The sequence below is a fragment of the Neofelis nebulosa genome, chromosome 5 (assembly GCF_028018385.1).
Source record: "Neofelis nebulosa isolate mNeoNeb1 chromosome 5, mNeoNeb1.pri, whole genome shotgun sequence".
Taxonomy (NCBI): Eukaryota; Metazoa; Chordata; class Mammalia; order Carnivora; family Felidae; genus Neofelis; species Neofelis nebulosa.
This window is the reverse complement of record NC_080786.1, coordinates 103,535,644-103,554,686: the sequence shown is the minus strand read 5'-3', so window position 1 is coordinate 103,554,686 and position 19,043 is coordinate 103,535,644. Positions and strand designations below refer to the sequence as shown.

Here is a 19,043-nt window from a genome sequence, read left to right as displayed (position 1 = left end):
AAAGATTACCCTTCCTAATGCGGGCCTGAAGGCCTGAATAGAACTCCAAAAGGGTTACTGTCTTCTAAGAAAGAAGGAACTTTTTCTTCTTGACTGTCCTCACATTGAGCTGAGACATCAATTTTTTCCTGACTTCCAACTCAAACTAAAACATCGGCTCGTCCTGGGTAACAAGGCTGTCAACATTCAGACTCGAACCATATTACTGGGTCTCCTGGCCCTCAGGCCTTCAGCCTCAAACTGGAGTTAAATCAATGGCTCTCTTGGGTCTCCAGCTTGCTGACTGCAGGTCTCGGGACTCTTTAGTCTCCTTAATCATGTGAACCAATTCCTTATAATTAATATCTATCCATCTATTCACCTCTCCTTTTGGTTCTGGTTCTCTGGAGGACCCTAATATGCCATCCTAAGCACTTAGTAAATTTTGCATGTGTTAATTCATATTATTTTCATCAAACTGTATGATTTAGCTACAAATGCTAACCCCATTTTAAGAGTCTAAACACTGAGGCTTAAAGAAGGTAAGGAATTTGCCCAATTTCATACAGCTCTTGGGTACTAGAGGCTGGATTCTGACAGTACCCCGCAAACATCAAAAACACACAGAAATTTTCAGCTATTATTAATACCATCCAATAGACTGTTGCATATAGTCATCAATTTCCTCAATTATACCTTCTAAATACATGCCATGTATGTTCCTCTCAAATCCCACGGCTATGCCCTTCTTCAAACATGTACAATTTCTCCCCTGGATCCTGGATTATGCCCATGGCATAATCTGACCTCAACCTTTGCTCTAGCTCTCCTCCAAATCATCCTGCACTGAGCTGCCAGAGCAAGCTTCCTACAAGTTACAAACGACAGTCAGGTCCTCTTTGGATCATCCCAGGGATGAGGTCGGAGAAGTGTTCCCTTGACACTGTGTAAACAACTACAAAATTGTGCACACGGCGTGCACTTTCTTTGTTTGCCTGGCTGCCTTCTCCACTGGATGGCAGACTCCTTGCAGATAGAAGAGAGTGTCTTTAGTTCTCTAACCCTCTGTATAGTGACTGGTAGATGTATCAGAGACATGCACAAAGTGCTGAATGCTTCAGTGATGTCTGTTGTTCTTATACTGAAACACTTCCAAAGACTCTTCATTACTTATCAGAGTAAACCCTCCTCACTCTGGCCTTTAAGTCACTGTAATTAAAGTTTACTCAACCTACTCTTAGCTTTTATTATTAATTCATCATTCATTCAGTAGCTAACTTCTAAGTACTAGTTAACACAGTGCTACATATTAAAATTTTTTGAACGACTGTATCTATTATTCTATGACAAAAATTTTAGTTGAAGTATCCACTTGATATTAACACACATGTCCCACTACATCTCTGCCTGTCAAAATTCTACCTTAGACAGAGGGAGAGGAAGACAGTGGGGGAGCGGAAGGAGCCTAGGCTCACCTTGTCCCATGAACACAACCAGATAACTATCAAATCATCCTGAATGCTCCAGGAATAGACCTGACGACTGGCAGGACAAACTCCACAACCAAAGGGAGAGAGGAGGCCACATCGAAGAAGGTAAAAAAAATTCTACTTTAAAGACCATAGCACAAACTACCTCTACCACAAAGCCTGGCCTCAACTTCCTCCACCTCCCTTTTGGAATCCTCAAATAATTTTATGCCTCTTTGATGTCACTTACCTAATTTTCATTTTTATTACAATTCGTTTCATGTGTATCTTAACCTCTCTCCTGGGCCCTAACCCCTTTGAAAGCAAGAACCCTATCCTACCCACCTTTGTCTTTCTCACACCCCATTTTTAACACAATGACTTGCATATTGACTCACTAAGTGTTTGCTGATTGGAATGGAATTCAACACTCACCACACTGAATGATGAATGGTATGGCCATGGCTTGTCTTCTTTGATACTGAATAGAATCTAAAGATTTCTCTCCATCCTTGTTACTCTGGTATCCAAATTCATTCCAAAACCGTGTTAAATTTCTATTACCTAAAAAAAAAAAAGGCAAAAATTAATGAAAGAAAATAAGTCAACAAGATCAGGATTGATAAGCAAAGTTGAATACAAACACGTGTATATACAGTACGATCTCAACTATGTAAAAACTAGTACATAGACAGAAATAAGAAATAAAAGTATTAACATTAGTCTTCTCTGAGTATGAGTGAAATTTGTCTTCTTTATACTTTCTCGCATTTCCCAACCTAAATACAATCAACATATTATTATATTTGTTATAATGGCACAATATTTTTATAACAAAATTAAAAACACTAGCAGTTATAAAAGCATATACATACCTCTACTATTGCAATAAAATACATTGATATTTAAGGCTCTTTTCTTAAATACTCCCAGAAGCAACTGTACTTGTTAAACTCAAAGGCCACCCTGAAGACTATTGGTTTAGTGCGGTGCCTGGGTGGCTTAGTCGGTTGAGTATCCGACTTCGGCTCAGGTCACAGTCTCATAGTTCATGAGTCCAAGCCCTGTTTTGGCCTCTCGGCTGTCAGCACAGAGCCTGCTTTGGATCTTCTGTCCCCCACTCTCTCTGCCCCTCCTCTGCTTATACTCTCTCAAAACTGAATAAACATAAAAAAAAAGACCATTGGTATAGATATTTATCATCTGGCCTCATAGCCACAGTTTCTTCATCTTTATTTTAGCTCTGGTTCTTTTTCCTTCCAGTCTTTTATGCCCTAGCCTTGGCCCAGATTCTATACTCCCTCCTTGCTTAGAAACAACACTTGTCAAGGAGGACCATTAGGAGCCCTTCTTAAGAGGTTGTGTTCTTATCCTTTGATCCAGCAACTACACTGGTAGGACTCTTCCCTACAAACACACAAAATAAATAAACATACAATATGTATTACAACACTGTTTGGAATAGCAAGAACAACAACAAAAAGTGGAAATAACATAAAAGCCTAAAGAGGAAATGGTAAATGCTATTTCCAAACAAGGAGATACAAGGCGACCTTTAAAACAGGTAGTTAGAGCTAAATGCACAGCTGTTTCAAGACCTTTTGGATAGAACGTTAATGATATTTTTTTTTTTAAAAAAGACATAAAACAGAATACCTAGTATAATCAATTTTTGTCATTTATTAAAAGCTTATACATACACAATTTTGATAGGCACACCTTTCTATTCCTAAAAGAAACAACAGGATGTTTTAATAGTAGATGCTACCGGAGAGAGGTTGAGAGGTTGAGAAGGCCAAGGAAGACACTTTCACTTTCCATTTTTAACTTTCTGAATGCTTTGTTGTTTTTTTAATTTTTTAAAAGTTTATTTATATTTTGAGAGAGACGGAGAAAGCGTGAGTGGGGAGAGGCAGAGAGAGAGAGGGAGAGAGAGAATCCCAGACAGGTTCCACCACCAGCACAGAGCCTGATGCCGGGCTCAAACCCATGAAACAGTGAGATCATGACCTGAGTCAAAACCGAGATTTGGACTGAGCCACCCAGGCACCCCCTGAACACTTTGTATATTTTTACATGGCACATATTACTTTAAAAATGCTTTTTAAAAAAAAGAACCTATGCTTACCATTCTGTCCAATATGGTAACCACTAACCACACATGGCTACTAAGCGTTTGAAAAGTGGCAGATATAAAACATTTCATCAATGTACAAGGTCAAAACAGTGAGGGTCTAACATACATACCTTGGAAATAAATATATGCAACAACCTGAACACAGGACTGTATAATCTATGCAGAATACAAATAAACATCCTTACCCCTTACTGTTCCTGTTAAAATTTAGGTCCAGAATGCTTGTGCCATTAAGAGCAGCAAGGAAAGAATGCAGACTTCCAAAGGAACTATGAAATTGGGCCAGGCTGAAAGCTGTCCTCACAAATTCCCAGGTCTCCTCCCTTGTCTCTTCATGGAACTGCTAACAGCTCTCACGTCAAATTTCCCTTTGGACTCTGGTTCTTAGGCTTTTCTCAACTCAAACTCTTGGCTTTTGCTAACTGTTCAGCAGGTAGTCTTGCCCCAGCCCCCAGACTCCACTTCTTCACTGCACACCACATTCTGAAATGTTCTTTGGTGTCTGCACAGGGCTTGTAAGACCTTGTTCTCTGATTTCCACATGAACTACTCAGTTCTTACTATGTCAAGGCAAGAGCTGCTGTTTAGATTAAAGTCAGAAGGCTTCAAGTGTTGTCTCTGCCACACATTAGTTGTATAATTGTGGGAAGCTACTGAATTTTCTGATCATAAAGTGAGTGTTTACAATAACTTGCTTTACAGGGTTATCATAAGGAATAAACGTGAAGGTGTGTTAAAAACTACAGCACTCTGGGCACCTGGGTGGCTCAGTCAGTTGAGTGTCCAACTTTGGCTCAGGTCACGATCTCACCATTCGTGAGTTCGAGCCCCGCGTCAGGCTCTGTGCTGACAGTTCAGAGCCTGGACCCTGCTTCGGATTCTGTGTCTTCCTCTCTCTCTGCTCCTCCCCTACTCACACTTTGTCTCTCTCTCTCAAAAAAAAAAAAATAATAAACATTAAAAAAAATTTTTTTTAAACCTACAGCACTCTGCAGAAGTTTAAGCTGCTGCTGCATTATATTTGTCCTCTCTTTAAATATTGCTTCCCCAAGGAGGCTGTACCTTTTGAAAGGAGAAGTTGTGCTTTATAACTTTGCATGCCTTCAACACAGAGGTCAGCATCCTGCACGTAACAAGCCCTCAAAAAATGTTGCTTCTAATCTTGACAAAATATGTTATTGATATGCTGTTATGGTTTAAAATGAAGGTGAAATAATGTCTCTCCCTGAAACATTAACTGAACACAGTTAACACAGCCCAACTCACTTCTATAACAAGTATCAACCATGAACCCCAACATAAATATTCTAAGGTTTGTGAAGCTACTAGGATGTTAGAAACACCGGCACACACCTCTCAAGGGTAGGAGGATAATCTGTGATACACCACTCTTTTTTTTAAAAATTTTTAAAAATGTTTACATATTTATTTTGAGAGAGTGAGCAAGCAGGGGAGGGGCAGAGAGAGAGGGAAACAAAATCCCAAGCAGGTTCTGCACTATCAGCATGGAGCTCGATGTAGGGCTTGAACCCACAAACCATGAGATCCAGCCTGAGCCACAATCAAGAGTCGGACACTTAACTGACTGAGCCATCCAGGTGTCCCTTAAAAAAAAAAAAAATCGATGTTTATTTGTTTATGTGATCATACCACTCTTTAACACCTACGTATTACATTTTAGTTTACTCTATGCCTATTTTTCCCTCTAGAGAGTGAAATCCTTGAAGACAGTGGCTATGTTAGGATCTTGTTTTCAGAGGCAGACACACAGAGCTTAATGTTTACTTATAAGACTAAATAATACTGAAGAATAACTGGTGATCAAAGCAAAACATAGAACATTCAGTAGCCCAAACATCATGACCAGGCCTGATAGAAGACACACTAGTAGAGTAGATATCAGGACAAAGAAAACAACTAGAGTTATTCACTCAGGGTCAGAAATGGCGTTTTCTAACTCTCAACAGAACTTCAACTTTTCTTCAGATAGAAACTACTCAAACATGTACAACTTACAACATGTTATTAAAACCAGTTTCCAAGGACTGGACACTGAAGACTAGGCAGATGCTTCATCAACGGGATTAAGCAAGCCAGAGATTGGCAGTACGAGGAACCCTATCATGTCAGTTTCTTTTTTTTTTTTTAATTTTTTTAATGTTTATTAATTTTTTTTTTTTTTGAGAAAGAGAGAGACAGAGCATGAGCAGGAGAGAGACAGAGAAAGAAGGAGACACAGAATCCCAAGCAGGCCCCAGGCTCTGAACTGTCAGCACGGAGCCCAATGTGGGCTCAAACTCACGAATAGCAAGATCATGACCTGAGCTGAAAGCAGATGCTTAACCGGCTGAGCCACCCAGGTGCCCCTTATCATGTCAGTTTCTATTTTCTTTTATGTATTATTCAGTCTGTAGAGATTTATACAGATATCCCTGAAAAAAAATTGCTCCCATAAAAGGGAACTTCCACCAGGCTATCAGTGGATTTTTTAGGAGAAACTTTGCAACCCACGAGAGTGTGGGATGATATAATCAAAGTGCTGAAAAAAATGACAAGAACACCACGACCTACCAACCAAGAATAATTTACCCAGCAAAGCTGTCCTTCAGAAATTAAGGAGATGCCTAGAATTTCTGAAACACAAGCTGAGGGATTTCATTACCAGTAGACCTGCTGTAACAAGAAATGCTACAGGGAATTCTTCAAGCTAAAATGAAAGGACACTATTTTAGTAACTTGAAAACATGAAAATATACAACTCACTGGTAAAATATGTATATAGATTCAGAATGCTCTAATACTATGATGGTGGTGTATAAATCATTTAACTCTATTATAAGAGTTAGACAAAAGTATTAAAGATAACTATAGCTATAATAATTTCTTAATGGATACACAATATTTAAAACATGTGAACTGTGAAATAAAAAGCAAATAATGTTTGCGGGGAAAGGGAGTAACAGGGTAGAGCTTTTGTATGCAATCGAAGTTAAGTTGTCTACTACACTTCAATTAAAAAAAAAAAAGAACATTGACAGAATTCAATATCCTTTCACGATAAAAACTCTCAACCAGGGGCGCCTGGGTGGCGCAGTCTGTTAAGCGTCCGACTTCAGCCAGGTCACGATCTTGCGGTCCGTGAGTTCGAGCCCCGCGTCAGGCTCTGGGCTGATGGCTCGGAGCCTGGAGCCTGTTTCCGATTCTGTGTCTCCCTCTCTCTCTCTGCCCCTCCCCCGTTCATGCTCTGTCTCTCTCTGTCCCAAAAATAAATAAAAAACGTTGAAAAAAAAATTAAAAAAAAACAAAACAAAAAAAACTCTCAACCAATTAGGTTTAGAAGGAATGTACCTCAACGCAATGAAGACCATTATGTCAAGCCAACAGCTAATATAATATCATATTCAATAGCAAAAAGTTAAAATCTTTTCTTCACAATCAGGAAAAAGACAAGGATGACTACCCTCACCACTTCTAATCAATGTTGTACTGGAAGTCCTAGCCAGAGCAATTAGATATGAAAAAAATAAACAGCATTCAAATCAGAAGTGAATAAGTAAAAAAAAAAAAAAAAAAATCTGGTTTGCAGATGACATGATAGTATAAATGGAAAATCTAAATACTCCCCCCAAAAAAGTGTTAGAACTCATCAAAAAAAAAATTCAGTAAATCAAAGGATACAAAACCAACATACTAAAATCAGTTGCTTTTCTGCCACTAACAATGAACTGAAAGAGATAATAAAGAGAAATTAAGAAAACTTTCCCATTTGCAAAGTAATGTTGAAAAAGAAAGCCAAAGTGGGAGGCATCACAATCCTGGACTTTACCCTCTACTACAAAGCTATCATCATCAAGACAGTATGGTATTGGCACAAAAACAGACACATAGGCCCAGAATTGGACCCAAAAACATATGACAAACTAATCTTTGACAAAGCAGGAAAGAGTATCCAATGGAAAAAAGACAGTCTCTTTAGCAAATGGTACTGGGAGAACTGGACAGCAACATGCAGAAGAATGAAACTGGACCACTTTCTTACACCATACACAATAAAATCAAAGTGGATGAAAGACCTAAATGTGAGACACAAAATCATAAAAACCCTAGAGGAGAAAGCAGGCAACAACCTCTTTGACCTCAGCCACAGCAATTTCTTGTTCAACACATCTCTGAAGGCAAGGGAAATAAAAGCAAAAATGAACTACTGGGACCTCATCAAGATAAAAAGCATCTGCACTACAAAGGAAACAATCAACGAAACTAAAAGGCAACTAATGGAATGGGAAAAGATATTTGCAAATGACATATTGGATAAAGGGTTAGTATCCAAAATCCATAAACTTACCAGACTCAACACCCAAAAAACAAATAACACAGTGATGAAATGGGCAGAAGACATGAACAGACACTTTTCCAAAGAAGACATCCAGATGGCCAACAGACACATAAAAAGATGCTCAACGTCACTCATCATCAGGGAAATACAAATAAAAACCACAGTGAGATACCACCTCACACCAGTTAGAGTGTCTAAAATTAACAGCTCAGGAAACAACAGATGTTGGCGAGGATGTGGAGAAATGTGAACCCTCTTGCACTGTTGGTAGGAATGCAAACTGGTGCAGCTGCTCTGGAAAACAGTGTGAAGTTTCCTCAAAAAATTAAAATTAGAACCACACTATGACCCAGCAATAGCACAACTAGGAATTTATTCAAAGCATACAGGAATGCTGATTCATAGGGGCACATGTACCCCAATGTTTATAGCAGTGCTTTCAACAATAGCCCAATTATGGAAAGAGCCCAAATGTCTATCAACTGATGAATGGATAAAGAAGATGTGGTTTATATACACAATGGATTACTACTTGGCAATGAGAAAGAATGAAATCCTGCCATTTGCAACAATGTGGATGGAACTTAGGCTAAGTGAAATAAGTTAGTCAGAGAAAGACAGATATCATATGTTTTCACTCATATGTGGAACTTGAGAAACTTAACAGAAACCATGGGGGAAAGTAAGGGGAAAAAATAGCTTCAAACAGAGAGAGAAGCAAACCATAAGAGACTCTTAAACACAGAGAACAATCTGAGAGGTGATAGGCATTGAGGAGAGCACTTGTTGGGATGAGCACTGGGTGCTGTAGGTAAGCAATGAATCACGGGAACCTACCCCAAAACCAAGAGCACACTGTATACACCGTATGTTAACCAACTTGACAATAAATTATATTTTTTAAAAAATAATACTTAAGATTAAATTTAACCAAGGAGGGAAATGTCCAATACACTGACAACTGTAAGACACTGATGAAAGAAATTGAAAAGATACCAAATAAAGGAAGAATAACCCCTGTTGTTGGGTTGGATGAATTTATATTTTTTAAATGTTCATACTACTCAAAGCAATCTACAGAATCAATACAAAAGAAGTACAAGAAACAATCTCCAAATCTGTATAGAACCACAGAAGACCTCAAATAACCAAGACTATCTTGAAAAAGAAGAACAAAGCTGGATGCCTCAGCCTTCCTGATTTCAAAACATATTACAAAGCTGTGTATTTAAAACAGTATGGTAATGGCATAGAGGCAGACACATAGACCAATGGAACAGAACAGAAAGCCCAGAAATAAATCCCACCCATATATGATCAACTAATATTTGACAAGTGCACTGAGAACACACAATGGGGAAAGGAGAGTCTCTTCAATATAAAGCAGTGGAAAAACTAGATATCCACATGCAAAAAAAACGAAACTGGGCCTGACACTAGATATAAAAATTAACTCAAAATGGATTAAAGACTTAACTTTAAGTCGTGAAACCATAAAATCCTAAAAGAAAACATAGGGAAAAAGCTTCTTGAGATTAGTCTGTTTTGGATACAACACCAAAAGCAAAGGTAACAAAAGCAAACAAATAACAAGAAAACAAAAAACAAATGGGACTACATCAAACAGAAAAGCTTCTATACAGCAAAGAAAACAATCAACAAAACGAAAGGCAACATACAGAAAGGGGAAAATATTTGCAAACCATATATCTAATAAAGGGTTAATATCTAAAATATGCAAGGAACTCATACAATCCAACAGCAATAAACACATACATACATACCCACACTCTGATAATAAAATGGGCAAAAGACCTGAATATACAGTTTTACAACAAAGATATACAAATGGCCAAAGGTACTTGAAAAGGTGTTTATCATCAGGGAAATGCAAATCAAAAGCACAATATATAATCTCACACCTTGTAGGATGGCTATTATCAAAAAGTTAGAGAGGGAGGGAGCCCAACCATAAGAGACTCTTAAAAACTGAGAATAAACTGAGGGTTGATGGGGGGTGGGAGGGAAGGGAAAGTGGGTGATAGGAATTGAGGAGGGCACCTGTTGGGATGAGCACTGGGTGTTGTATGGAAACCAATTTGACAGTAAATTTCATATTAAAAAAAGAAAAGCTTAACTTTAAAAAAAAAAAAGAAGAGATACAAGTGTTGATGAGAAGGTGGAGAAAAGGGAAGTCTCAAGCACTGCTGGTGGGAATGTAAATTGGTACAACCATTATGGGAAACAGTATGGAGGTTTCTCAAAATATTAAAAATAGAACTACTATCTGACCCAGAAATCCCACTTTTGGACATATATCTGAAGGAAATGAAATCAGTGTCTTAAAGAGATCTTCAATATCACGTTCACTGCAGCATAGCCAAGATATAGAAATATGGAAACCTATATGTCCATTGATAGATGAAAATATGATTATATAGATAGATAGAATATTATCCAGCCATAAACAGTTGGACATACTGCCATTTGCAACATGAAGGTCATTATGCTAAGTGAAATAAGCCCGAGAAAAACAAACAGTATATGGTATCTTTCATATATAGAAATCTAAAAAAAGAAAGTTGAATTCATAGAAACAGAAAGTAGAATGGTAGTTGTCAGTGGCTGTAGGGTAGGGGAAATAGGGAGATGCTGGTCACACGGCACAAGCTTTCACTAATAAGATCAGTAAGTTCTGAGGATCCAAGGTATGGCATGGTGCCTGTGGTTAGTACTGAAGGGTATACTTGAAATTCGTGAGGAGAGTAGATCTTAAGCAATCTAACTCCACACATACAAAAAAGACAACTGTGTGAGGTGAATGATGCACTAATTAACGTGATTATGGTAAATATTTCATAATGTATATGTATATCAAATCATCATATTGTACATTTTAAGTATCCACAATTTTTTGGTCAATTATACCCCAATAAAGCTGGAAAAAAATCCTTATCTATCTAGTCTGGCAAGAAATAATAAAATTAATAATAATAATAATTCATTAAATCAGGTTAGTCTTGACTAGTGATATGGTATATAATTATGGGCATTTGGTTACATATGTTGTTTTAATAACTGATGTTATTGTTAATGTATCTTAATGAGGATTTAATGGCCCTTTCATCCAGAAGTCAATTAAAAGAGCTGGAATTTCAAAATTTGGAAATTACTTGATTTTTAAAAATGTATCTTAAATATTTCTACCCACCTATAAAGAGTACTATGAAGAAAACTAAAAATTTATTAATTCGAAAATTATATCATTTGAATATCCTTAAGGTATTCCGATCAAAAAATTCAGTTTACTTTGTAAACAGGAAATGGCTGCAAGCATACAGGTGATATTCAAAATTATAAAACAATACATATCTTGAGATTTTTGTTTGAATAATCAACAAGCTTATTAAATCGGTAAAATAATTAGGAATTAATGCACACAGAATTAAAGTCCTAATTTCTAGAACAAGTATCTGAGAAAACTGAAAATTTAATTTACTGCTAGTTATGTATGGGGTCCTTTATTCAGAAGATTTCTAATGCTTAAATTAATCTGGTTAATTTTTCAGGAGACTTTTAAAACTCAGGAAAAATAATGGGAACTGCCACAATAACTTACTAAACATTTGCCAAACACCAGTAACTAAAAGAGCAGTTTCACAAAGACTGTGCCTCTTAAAAAGAAATGTTACACTCTCCTAGATGTCAGTTTCATATCTATTCATAGAATGTACAAAGACATCCAGGGAATCAATTAGCCAAGAGGAGAAGTAATAAAATTCAGTAATAAGCTACCAAAGCAAAGCTTTGATGGTTTCAATCAAAATAAGGAAGGCTAAAACAGTTATGAAATCAAAGCACCAGGAAAATCATGAGATGAAGGTGCTTATCAAGTCTCTGACTTCAGGTAGTTCTGCAACTAAACAGATGATTATATTCTATTTTTAAAGATCTCCTGAGACAGAAATTACATATCTATCCTCTGGATATTGTAAATCATGCCTCCAGCTCTGTTGAAACTGTCCTGTTCATCATTACCCCTCATTCTTAGCTAAGTTAGGTATCAGACCTTTTGTAAGCTGATCATATGTAACTGCTGATCATTTATATTCTTGATGGAATCTCTCAGGGATGGCAAACTGGTTTCAACGAAAAGGCCAACTCCAATCAGCTGGAAGTGATACCTGTATGCTCTTATGAAGGGTCATGAAGCCAATGGCCACTTAGAAGGAAGAACTGCCATTACGGCTTAGAGAATCTGTGGGGCACATATGAGAGCTGCTACGTATCCAGTTTTCCAAGTACTCTATTTGAATTGAAGGACAGCAAAGCAAGATGTCTTCAGTGGTGGCGAAGGTGCTTACGGCCCCATTCTCTCTCAGGTCTTCTGGCTGGTGTGAAGTGGGTTGGGCAAGTCTTACTTTATGGGGACAGTCAGTGGCAAAAGTAAGTGGCAGCTACAGCCAGAATGTTTCCACTTCACTCTACTGTGAGCACAGTAGGTTCCAGGGCAAAGCTCCAGGAATCCGAGGAATTGGTCCAACTCCCTGGAAGTGTCAACTTCACTACCTTCACCTGGCAACACAGCATCATTTCCTCTCGTTCCGTATCAGTGCTTTCCTTCCCATGAGGATCTCCTCAAGCTGCAAAATAATTTCAGAACACTACCCCCCAAACTGAGAAAATACATGATGAAAAAGAAAACTGAATTCAATAACACTTCTGTGTGATTCTGTATTTTACTACACACAACTACATCTATACATGTTTGAAAAACTGTAGGGGTGCCTGTGTGGCTCAGTTGGTTAAGCATCCAAAATTGGGCTCAAGTCATGATCTCATGGTTCATGGGTTCGAGCCCTGCGTCATGCTCTGTGCTGACAGCTCAGAGCCTAGAGCCTGCTTCAGATTCTGTGTCTCCCTCTCTCTGCCCCTCCCCTGCTCATGCTCTCTCCCTCTCTCTCAAAATAAATTAATATTTAAAAAATTTATAAAAAAAAAAAAACCTGTAGCATATGGATGTGTGAGGTATAATGCCATTTTAGACAATTATTGGTAGACAGGAATTCAAACATTCCAAATAATACTCTAAAATCCCCTAGGACTCTCTGGCTCCTAGTTTAGAAACATACCATTCTGTGCACTGAGTACTAGAAGGAAGAGGGTCAGAAGCCTTATGACAACAAGCCTTCAAAAACAAAACTGAGAAAAGTTAGGTTTCTTCTGTTTCTTCCCTCAAGAAGAAATAACTTTTACTTTCTAAGTTATGTTTTTGTTAACTATTTTCAATGCTTTTCTTTGGATATACTCAGCTTTTTTAATCCCCTCTATGATGGGGAAATTAACATTAGACATAGGAATCTAACCTAAAGTATATTCCTGGAGTTATGTGTCATTATGGGCAATATAGCCCAGTCAGCCAGCTCATTCTCCTCAATATCTGGGTTAGTAAGTTTATCTTTCTACCAGGACTCACTTTAGTCAGACATATACAAAGCCCACTGACTTAATGTTCTCAAAAATCTAAAGATTCAAACTTACTTTTCTTTTTTCTCGTTTCCCCAACTTTATTTAGTGGCACGTTCACAGTGGGGATGGGGGTAGACACAAGGTAGGGCCTGATCTGTCCTGGAGCCCAGGGGCACCACACACCATGCACTACAGATGGGAGGAGGCCCAGCGGGGGGCCTTGGTGGCCCCAGTAGAAGCCTGTGTACCAGGGAGGAGGCAGTAAGTACCTGGGTCCCTCAAGTCCATGCCCACAATGGGAGGGGCTAATACTGGACTGAGGTTGAGGGGAAAGGATAGGGGACACAAAGTGTCTGCTCCAGAGGGGCCAAGTGACCAAGCCCTTACCCAAGGCACAAGCCCACAGAGCAGGCTGGGGCCACTCTGGACATAGAGCTACGCCATTCTCCCTTTTCCTCTCTGGTGAGGGAAAGAAGGATTGGGGGCTGGGCCAAGCATCTACCCTGTCCTGCCCCATCCTGTCCTTAGCCAAACAGAATGGGTCTGATATCTATTGACAATGACCCCTTGATATGCAAGTGTCTCCATGATGTTGGCAATGTTCTTGCAGTCATCAGTGCTGCCATGGGCCCTGCCTGTATGTCTATGTCTGTTTATGTCTAGAAGTCCATTGTTGGGCCAGCAGCCTACGGTGAAGGTGTAAGCCTTTTTCAGATTAACCCGCTGCTGGAAGTAATCTGCCATTGGCAAGCTCAAGTACTGGCACCGGCCCAGAAGCGTGACTTTCAAGTCCCATCCTCCACGGGTGACAAAACTGATCTGACGTTTGGATCTAAGAGGCCTTCTTTCTCCATCCACTCACTGACCCTCTCCAGCACTTGTTGCAGGCTGGGCTAACCACCCACTGTGGCTCGAATAATCCCTGAGAGCTCTCTGTACGGAAGGGAGTAAACTGTGGATGGACCACGGGCTGGACCTGGTCAATCTCCACAGTCTGACCTTTTAGCTTCAGCATGAGGAATTCGATGATTTCCTCCACATACTCTGACCCTGGCCATTCAATCTACTTTTTTTTGTTAATACAACTTATGTTTTTTTTGTTTGTTTTTTAATTTTTTTTTTTTCTTTTTACATTTAGTTATTTTGAGACAGAGAGAGACAGAGCACGAACAGGGGAGGGGCAGAGAGAGAGGGAGACACAGAATCAGAAGCAGGCTCCAGGCTCTGAGCCATCAGCCCAGAGCCTGATGTGGGGCTTGAATTCACGGACCGCGAGATCGTGACCTGAGCTGAAGTCGGAAGCTCAACCGAGCCACCCAGGTGCCCCAATACAACTTACGTTTAATTCTTACTGCATTGTTTTAAATTCAGTCATTAAGATGCAACCTACTCTTCTTTACTAGGCACACATAAGCAGACTGAGGTCTTGCTTCTGGTATGGCAGGGGAAATCAGACTGTAAGAATAAGAGTGTATTTAATTCCAGAAAAAGAAGAGTACTAGACTTTTTAGTATTTTATTTGCAATATAGGTGAGATCCTCTGAGATATTTTAGCATGAAAATTCATTGTAGATGCAAAAAATGTCATTATCATGATAATAATATAAGTGCAGTCAGAAAGAAAAGGAAGCATAAGTACTGTCAATGGTGATAATTTCAATTACCAGGTGAAAGCATTGTAAATGGATTAAATCTAAGAATGTGATTTTTTTTAAACAGAAATCAATCCAATGAACTCCTGAACCATCCTGTTATTTGCTGAGAGCTGGCATGAAGTAATGATTTTAAACAGAGTACATATTCATGCCATACAAGTCAGGCAAATGTCTATATCATTTTTTATTGTTTTAATTTTATCTCTCATCAAGTATGGATTTCTGTTGCTCCTGTCAAATAGTAAAATTACAAACTAACTTAGGTGACCAAGTGGAAGATGAAAAAAGTTTTAGAAGTATGAGAGCTAATGAGTGATAAAAATATGATAGAACAGAAGATTCTGGAACTCCTAATGGATCTGAGCATTGATTATTAACTGCTAATGTCATTAAAAAAGAGAGAGACCCAGGCAACCTGATGGTAGAACACACTACTACCTATGAAGCATCTTGACAAAAACCAACCAAACCAAAAAACACCACATCTAAACTTGGCCAAGCTGCTAGATTCTACCACTTTGCAAAAAAATTAACAGAATGAAAGAAGCTGTTAAACCACACCCAGTAATGCAGCGAGCAAAATTTATATGTGAAAACTACAAAACAACCGGCCCAGTTTTTCTTACAAATAAATTTCAAGGAAAAACAAGAGAGAAAAAGAAATATGAGGATGGTTAAGAGGGACTATGAGTTATATTATGACAGCAGATACTTAGAAATGTAACAACAGACTGGATATTTTATGCTATTAAGAAAGTATTGATAATTTTAGGTGTTTTTGTATTGTTATGTTTTTAAATAGAGTTCTTTCAAAAATACATGATAAATCCATTTAATATAATTATATAATGTCTGGAATCTTCTTCATAATCTAGTTGTTGAAGAGTAGGTGGGAATATAAATGAAACTTGTCTGCCCAGGAATTGACAACTGTTGAGAGTGGATGATGCATTCATAGGTTTCATTATAATATTCTCTTTAATTCTGTCCAATTTTATAATCTCCCGTATATATTAGTTTGCTAGGACTGCCACAGCAGCAACAACAACAACAACAAAAACAGACTGGGTGGCGTAAACAATGGAAACTTATTTTCTCATAGTTGTAAAGGCTAGAAGTCCAACTTCAAGACGTGGGAAAGTCTGGTTTCTTGTGAGTCTTGTCTCCGTGGCTTGCAGATGGCCACCTTCTTGCTGTGTTCTCACATCGTCTTTTCTCTGCACACACCCATCCCTGGAGTCCCTCTGTCCAAATTCCCTCTTCTTATAAGGAGACCAGTCCGACTGGTTTAGGGTCCTCTCTAATGGCCTCTTTTTTAACTTAATCACCTCTTCAAAGGCTCTGTCTCCAAATATAGTCACATTCTGAGATACTGGGGGTTAGGGCTAAAACATATGAATTCTGAGAAAACAATTCAGTCTGTAATACCAAAATGAGAAATTTAAAAATATAACATATGATACTGAGAATATTATATTTTTAAATGAAATAGAATACATAAAATCTGTAACTTCAAAAACTGAATAAAAAAAGAGGTATGAATTATTTCTGGATCTATATCTCCAAACAAACTTCTCTCATAGTCTCACCTTTCAATATTTTTATAGACCTCACTCAACATGTATCCCCAGCAGAAATGTTGCATTTCATTTTTCTTGTAGTGCCTTTCTGAGATCTTACAGACTAAAGTACAGCATAAGAGAAACAATATTTGTCGTGAGCAGCTAGCTAGATCTACCTACTAAAGTGTTATGGACTGAATGTTTGCATCCCCACTAAATTCATATGCTGAAAATTTAATCCCAGTGTGATAGTACTTGGCAGTGGGGTCTTTGGGAGGTGACTAGGTCATGTGAGTGGATCCCTCGTGATGGGAATAGTGTCCTTACGGGAGGCCAGAGAGCTAGCTCACTCTCTTTCCACCATGTGAGAATACCAGGGGAAGTCAGCAGTCTGCAAATTGGAAGAGGGCTCTTGCCAGAATCCAACCATCCTGGGACCCTGATCTTGGGATTTCCAGCCTCCTGAACTGTGAGAAATATATTTATGCTGTTCATAAGCCACCAGTTTATAGTATTTTTGCTATAGCAACCCAAACTAAGGTGTAAGCATTATTTTCTAAAGAAACTATTCACCTAACAAATATTATCTCTCATTTTCAGAATTATACACAAACCAAGAAATTGATATGAGCTAGGTGATAGCCTAATTAGGAAGAATTTTAATTGATTAATTGCCTTTATCCAGTATCTCATTTCTACCTCAGGGGAGGTCATCAGTAGAAGGCCAAGTGTTTGATTTTCCTCTCCTTCCTATGCAACAGGATTTAAAGGAAATCATAGAGAAAATATTGGCCAAACTTATCTGGAAAAACAGCATATTAATTAGAAGTCAACATTAGATTCCAAAAAAGGTAGTGATAACATGAAAGGATGGGCTTAATAAGGTGACAGCATGTAATAGGACTAAATGTATGATTCTACTCTGAGGTCCAAAACCACTGGGGAAAAAAAATATAAGAGATGTATGTATGGCTTAATAAGAATACATATTAAAAATTTTATTGGGATTTCTAATTGGCAATAAAGACACTGAGGGTCAATAATGTGCTTACTGAGAGTTAACGTATTAGGTTCATCAACAGAATTATGACTTAAAAGAAAGGGATGATGATCTCATTTTATTCAAGGCTGGGTTTCATCTGAAATTTCTGTGTCTAGGTGGCAAGCACACTTTATAGAGTATAACATGAAAATGGTGAATATATTTAACACCATATCAAGTCAAGAACAGCAACAGAACTTGGAAATGTTAGGATAAAACAAGACTGAAGAGAGACAGAAAGCTTGTCTTCAGAAGGCTGTCATTTAGAAAGGTTTTAGGCCTATCCTTCATGGCCCCAAGAGGGAAAAATGATGTTGGCCTGGCTAACTCCTTCTCATCCTTGGGGAAATACCACTTCCTCCGGGCCTTCTCTGGCTCTTGAGCAATGGTGTCTGCAGCACCTATTCTTCTCTGTTGGGCACCAATCCTTCTTCTAAGTGTCAAATCATGGTAGCCTTGCTAGACTGCAAATTCCCAGAAAGGCTGGAACATGTCTGGCTTGTCAGTCCTAGAACACTCCATGTCTACCACAGATGAGTGAATGAAACAACACGTGAGAAAGAGAGTTGGCTCTGATATTAAAATGTATTTTCTAATACAGCTGTGCAGAGATTCACGGGCTGCCTCAAGAAGTAGTCATTTTTCTTTCAGAGGAAACCCCCACTCAGGCTTAAAATGGCAGTCCACTTGCCTGGGGCAGGGCTGGGTGGGGTAGAAGGGATTAAAGCATCGGGGAGGTGACTGGCTTATATGATTTTTAGCCTCCTTGCCAACCTGAGGCCTCATGGTCTGAGTTCTTCTAGGAAAGGTGATGCTTATTATGTCACAGGTTTCACTTAGCACATCAGCTCTATTCTGATCCATTCTGGCAAAGTTTTGTAATAAATTTTGACGTAATTGCTTCTGTTCAAACCCAAATTTCATTTGCTGTTTCTCTCTAACTTTTCCTTCTTTTTATTTCCCTACTCCAAACAGGTGATGGTTAACGTTTCCATTTCACTATAAGGATGCACAACGCTTCAGAAAACACAGTAGCGGACAATGAGGTGAGGTCAGACTCAGAAAAATATTTCCGAGGTTCTCAGCACCATCTGTGCCAAACATAAATGCAGATTTGATAAATGACACAAAGTCATTTCCCTTTCTGCTGATTTGATTTTTACAAGGCCCCAATTTTCTATAGAAACAGACCAGATTTATAGCAAACACAAAGACTGTATCTTTTATTTATAGGGCAAAAATCTACCCAAGTACTTTTCATCAAATTTGTGTGCCCTCTAATACTGGCTTTTAGAGTATTAGTCAAGCATTAGATGACTTTGGTTATTCCTGTGGGAATGAGTACACAAGGTCGATCTCCTCAGCACAGTTCCTGAGACTACCAATTCTGACCT

General features: G+C 38.5%; 1 protein-coding gene and 1 pseudogene across 1 annotated transcript in view; both read right to left on the bottom strand.

The window, feature by feature from the left end:
- Positions 1-19,043, bottom strand: part of MORC1 (MORC family CW-type zinc finger 1) — a 165,242-nt gene that overhangs the window by 76,047 nt on the left and 70,152 nt on the right. Inside the window, exon 15 of the mRNA XM_058732533.1 lies at positions 1,884-2,012. Within this exon, the coding sequence (XP_058588516.1) occupies positions 1,884-2,012 (129 nt within the window). The remainder of the gene's footprint in view (positions 1-1,883; positions 2,013-19,043) is intronic.
- Positions 13,889-18,513, bottom strand: LOC131513017 (ERI1 exoribonuclease 3-like; annotated as a pseudogene).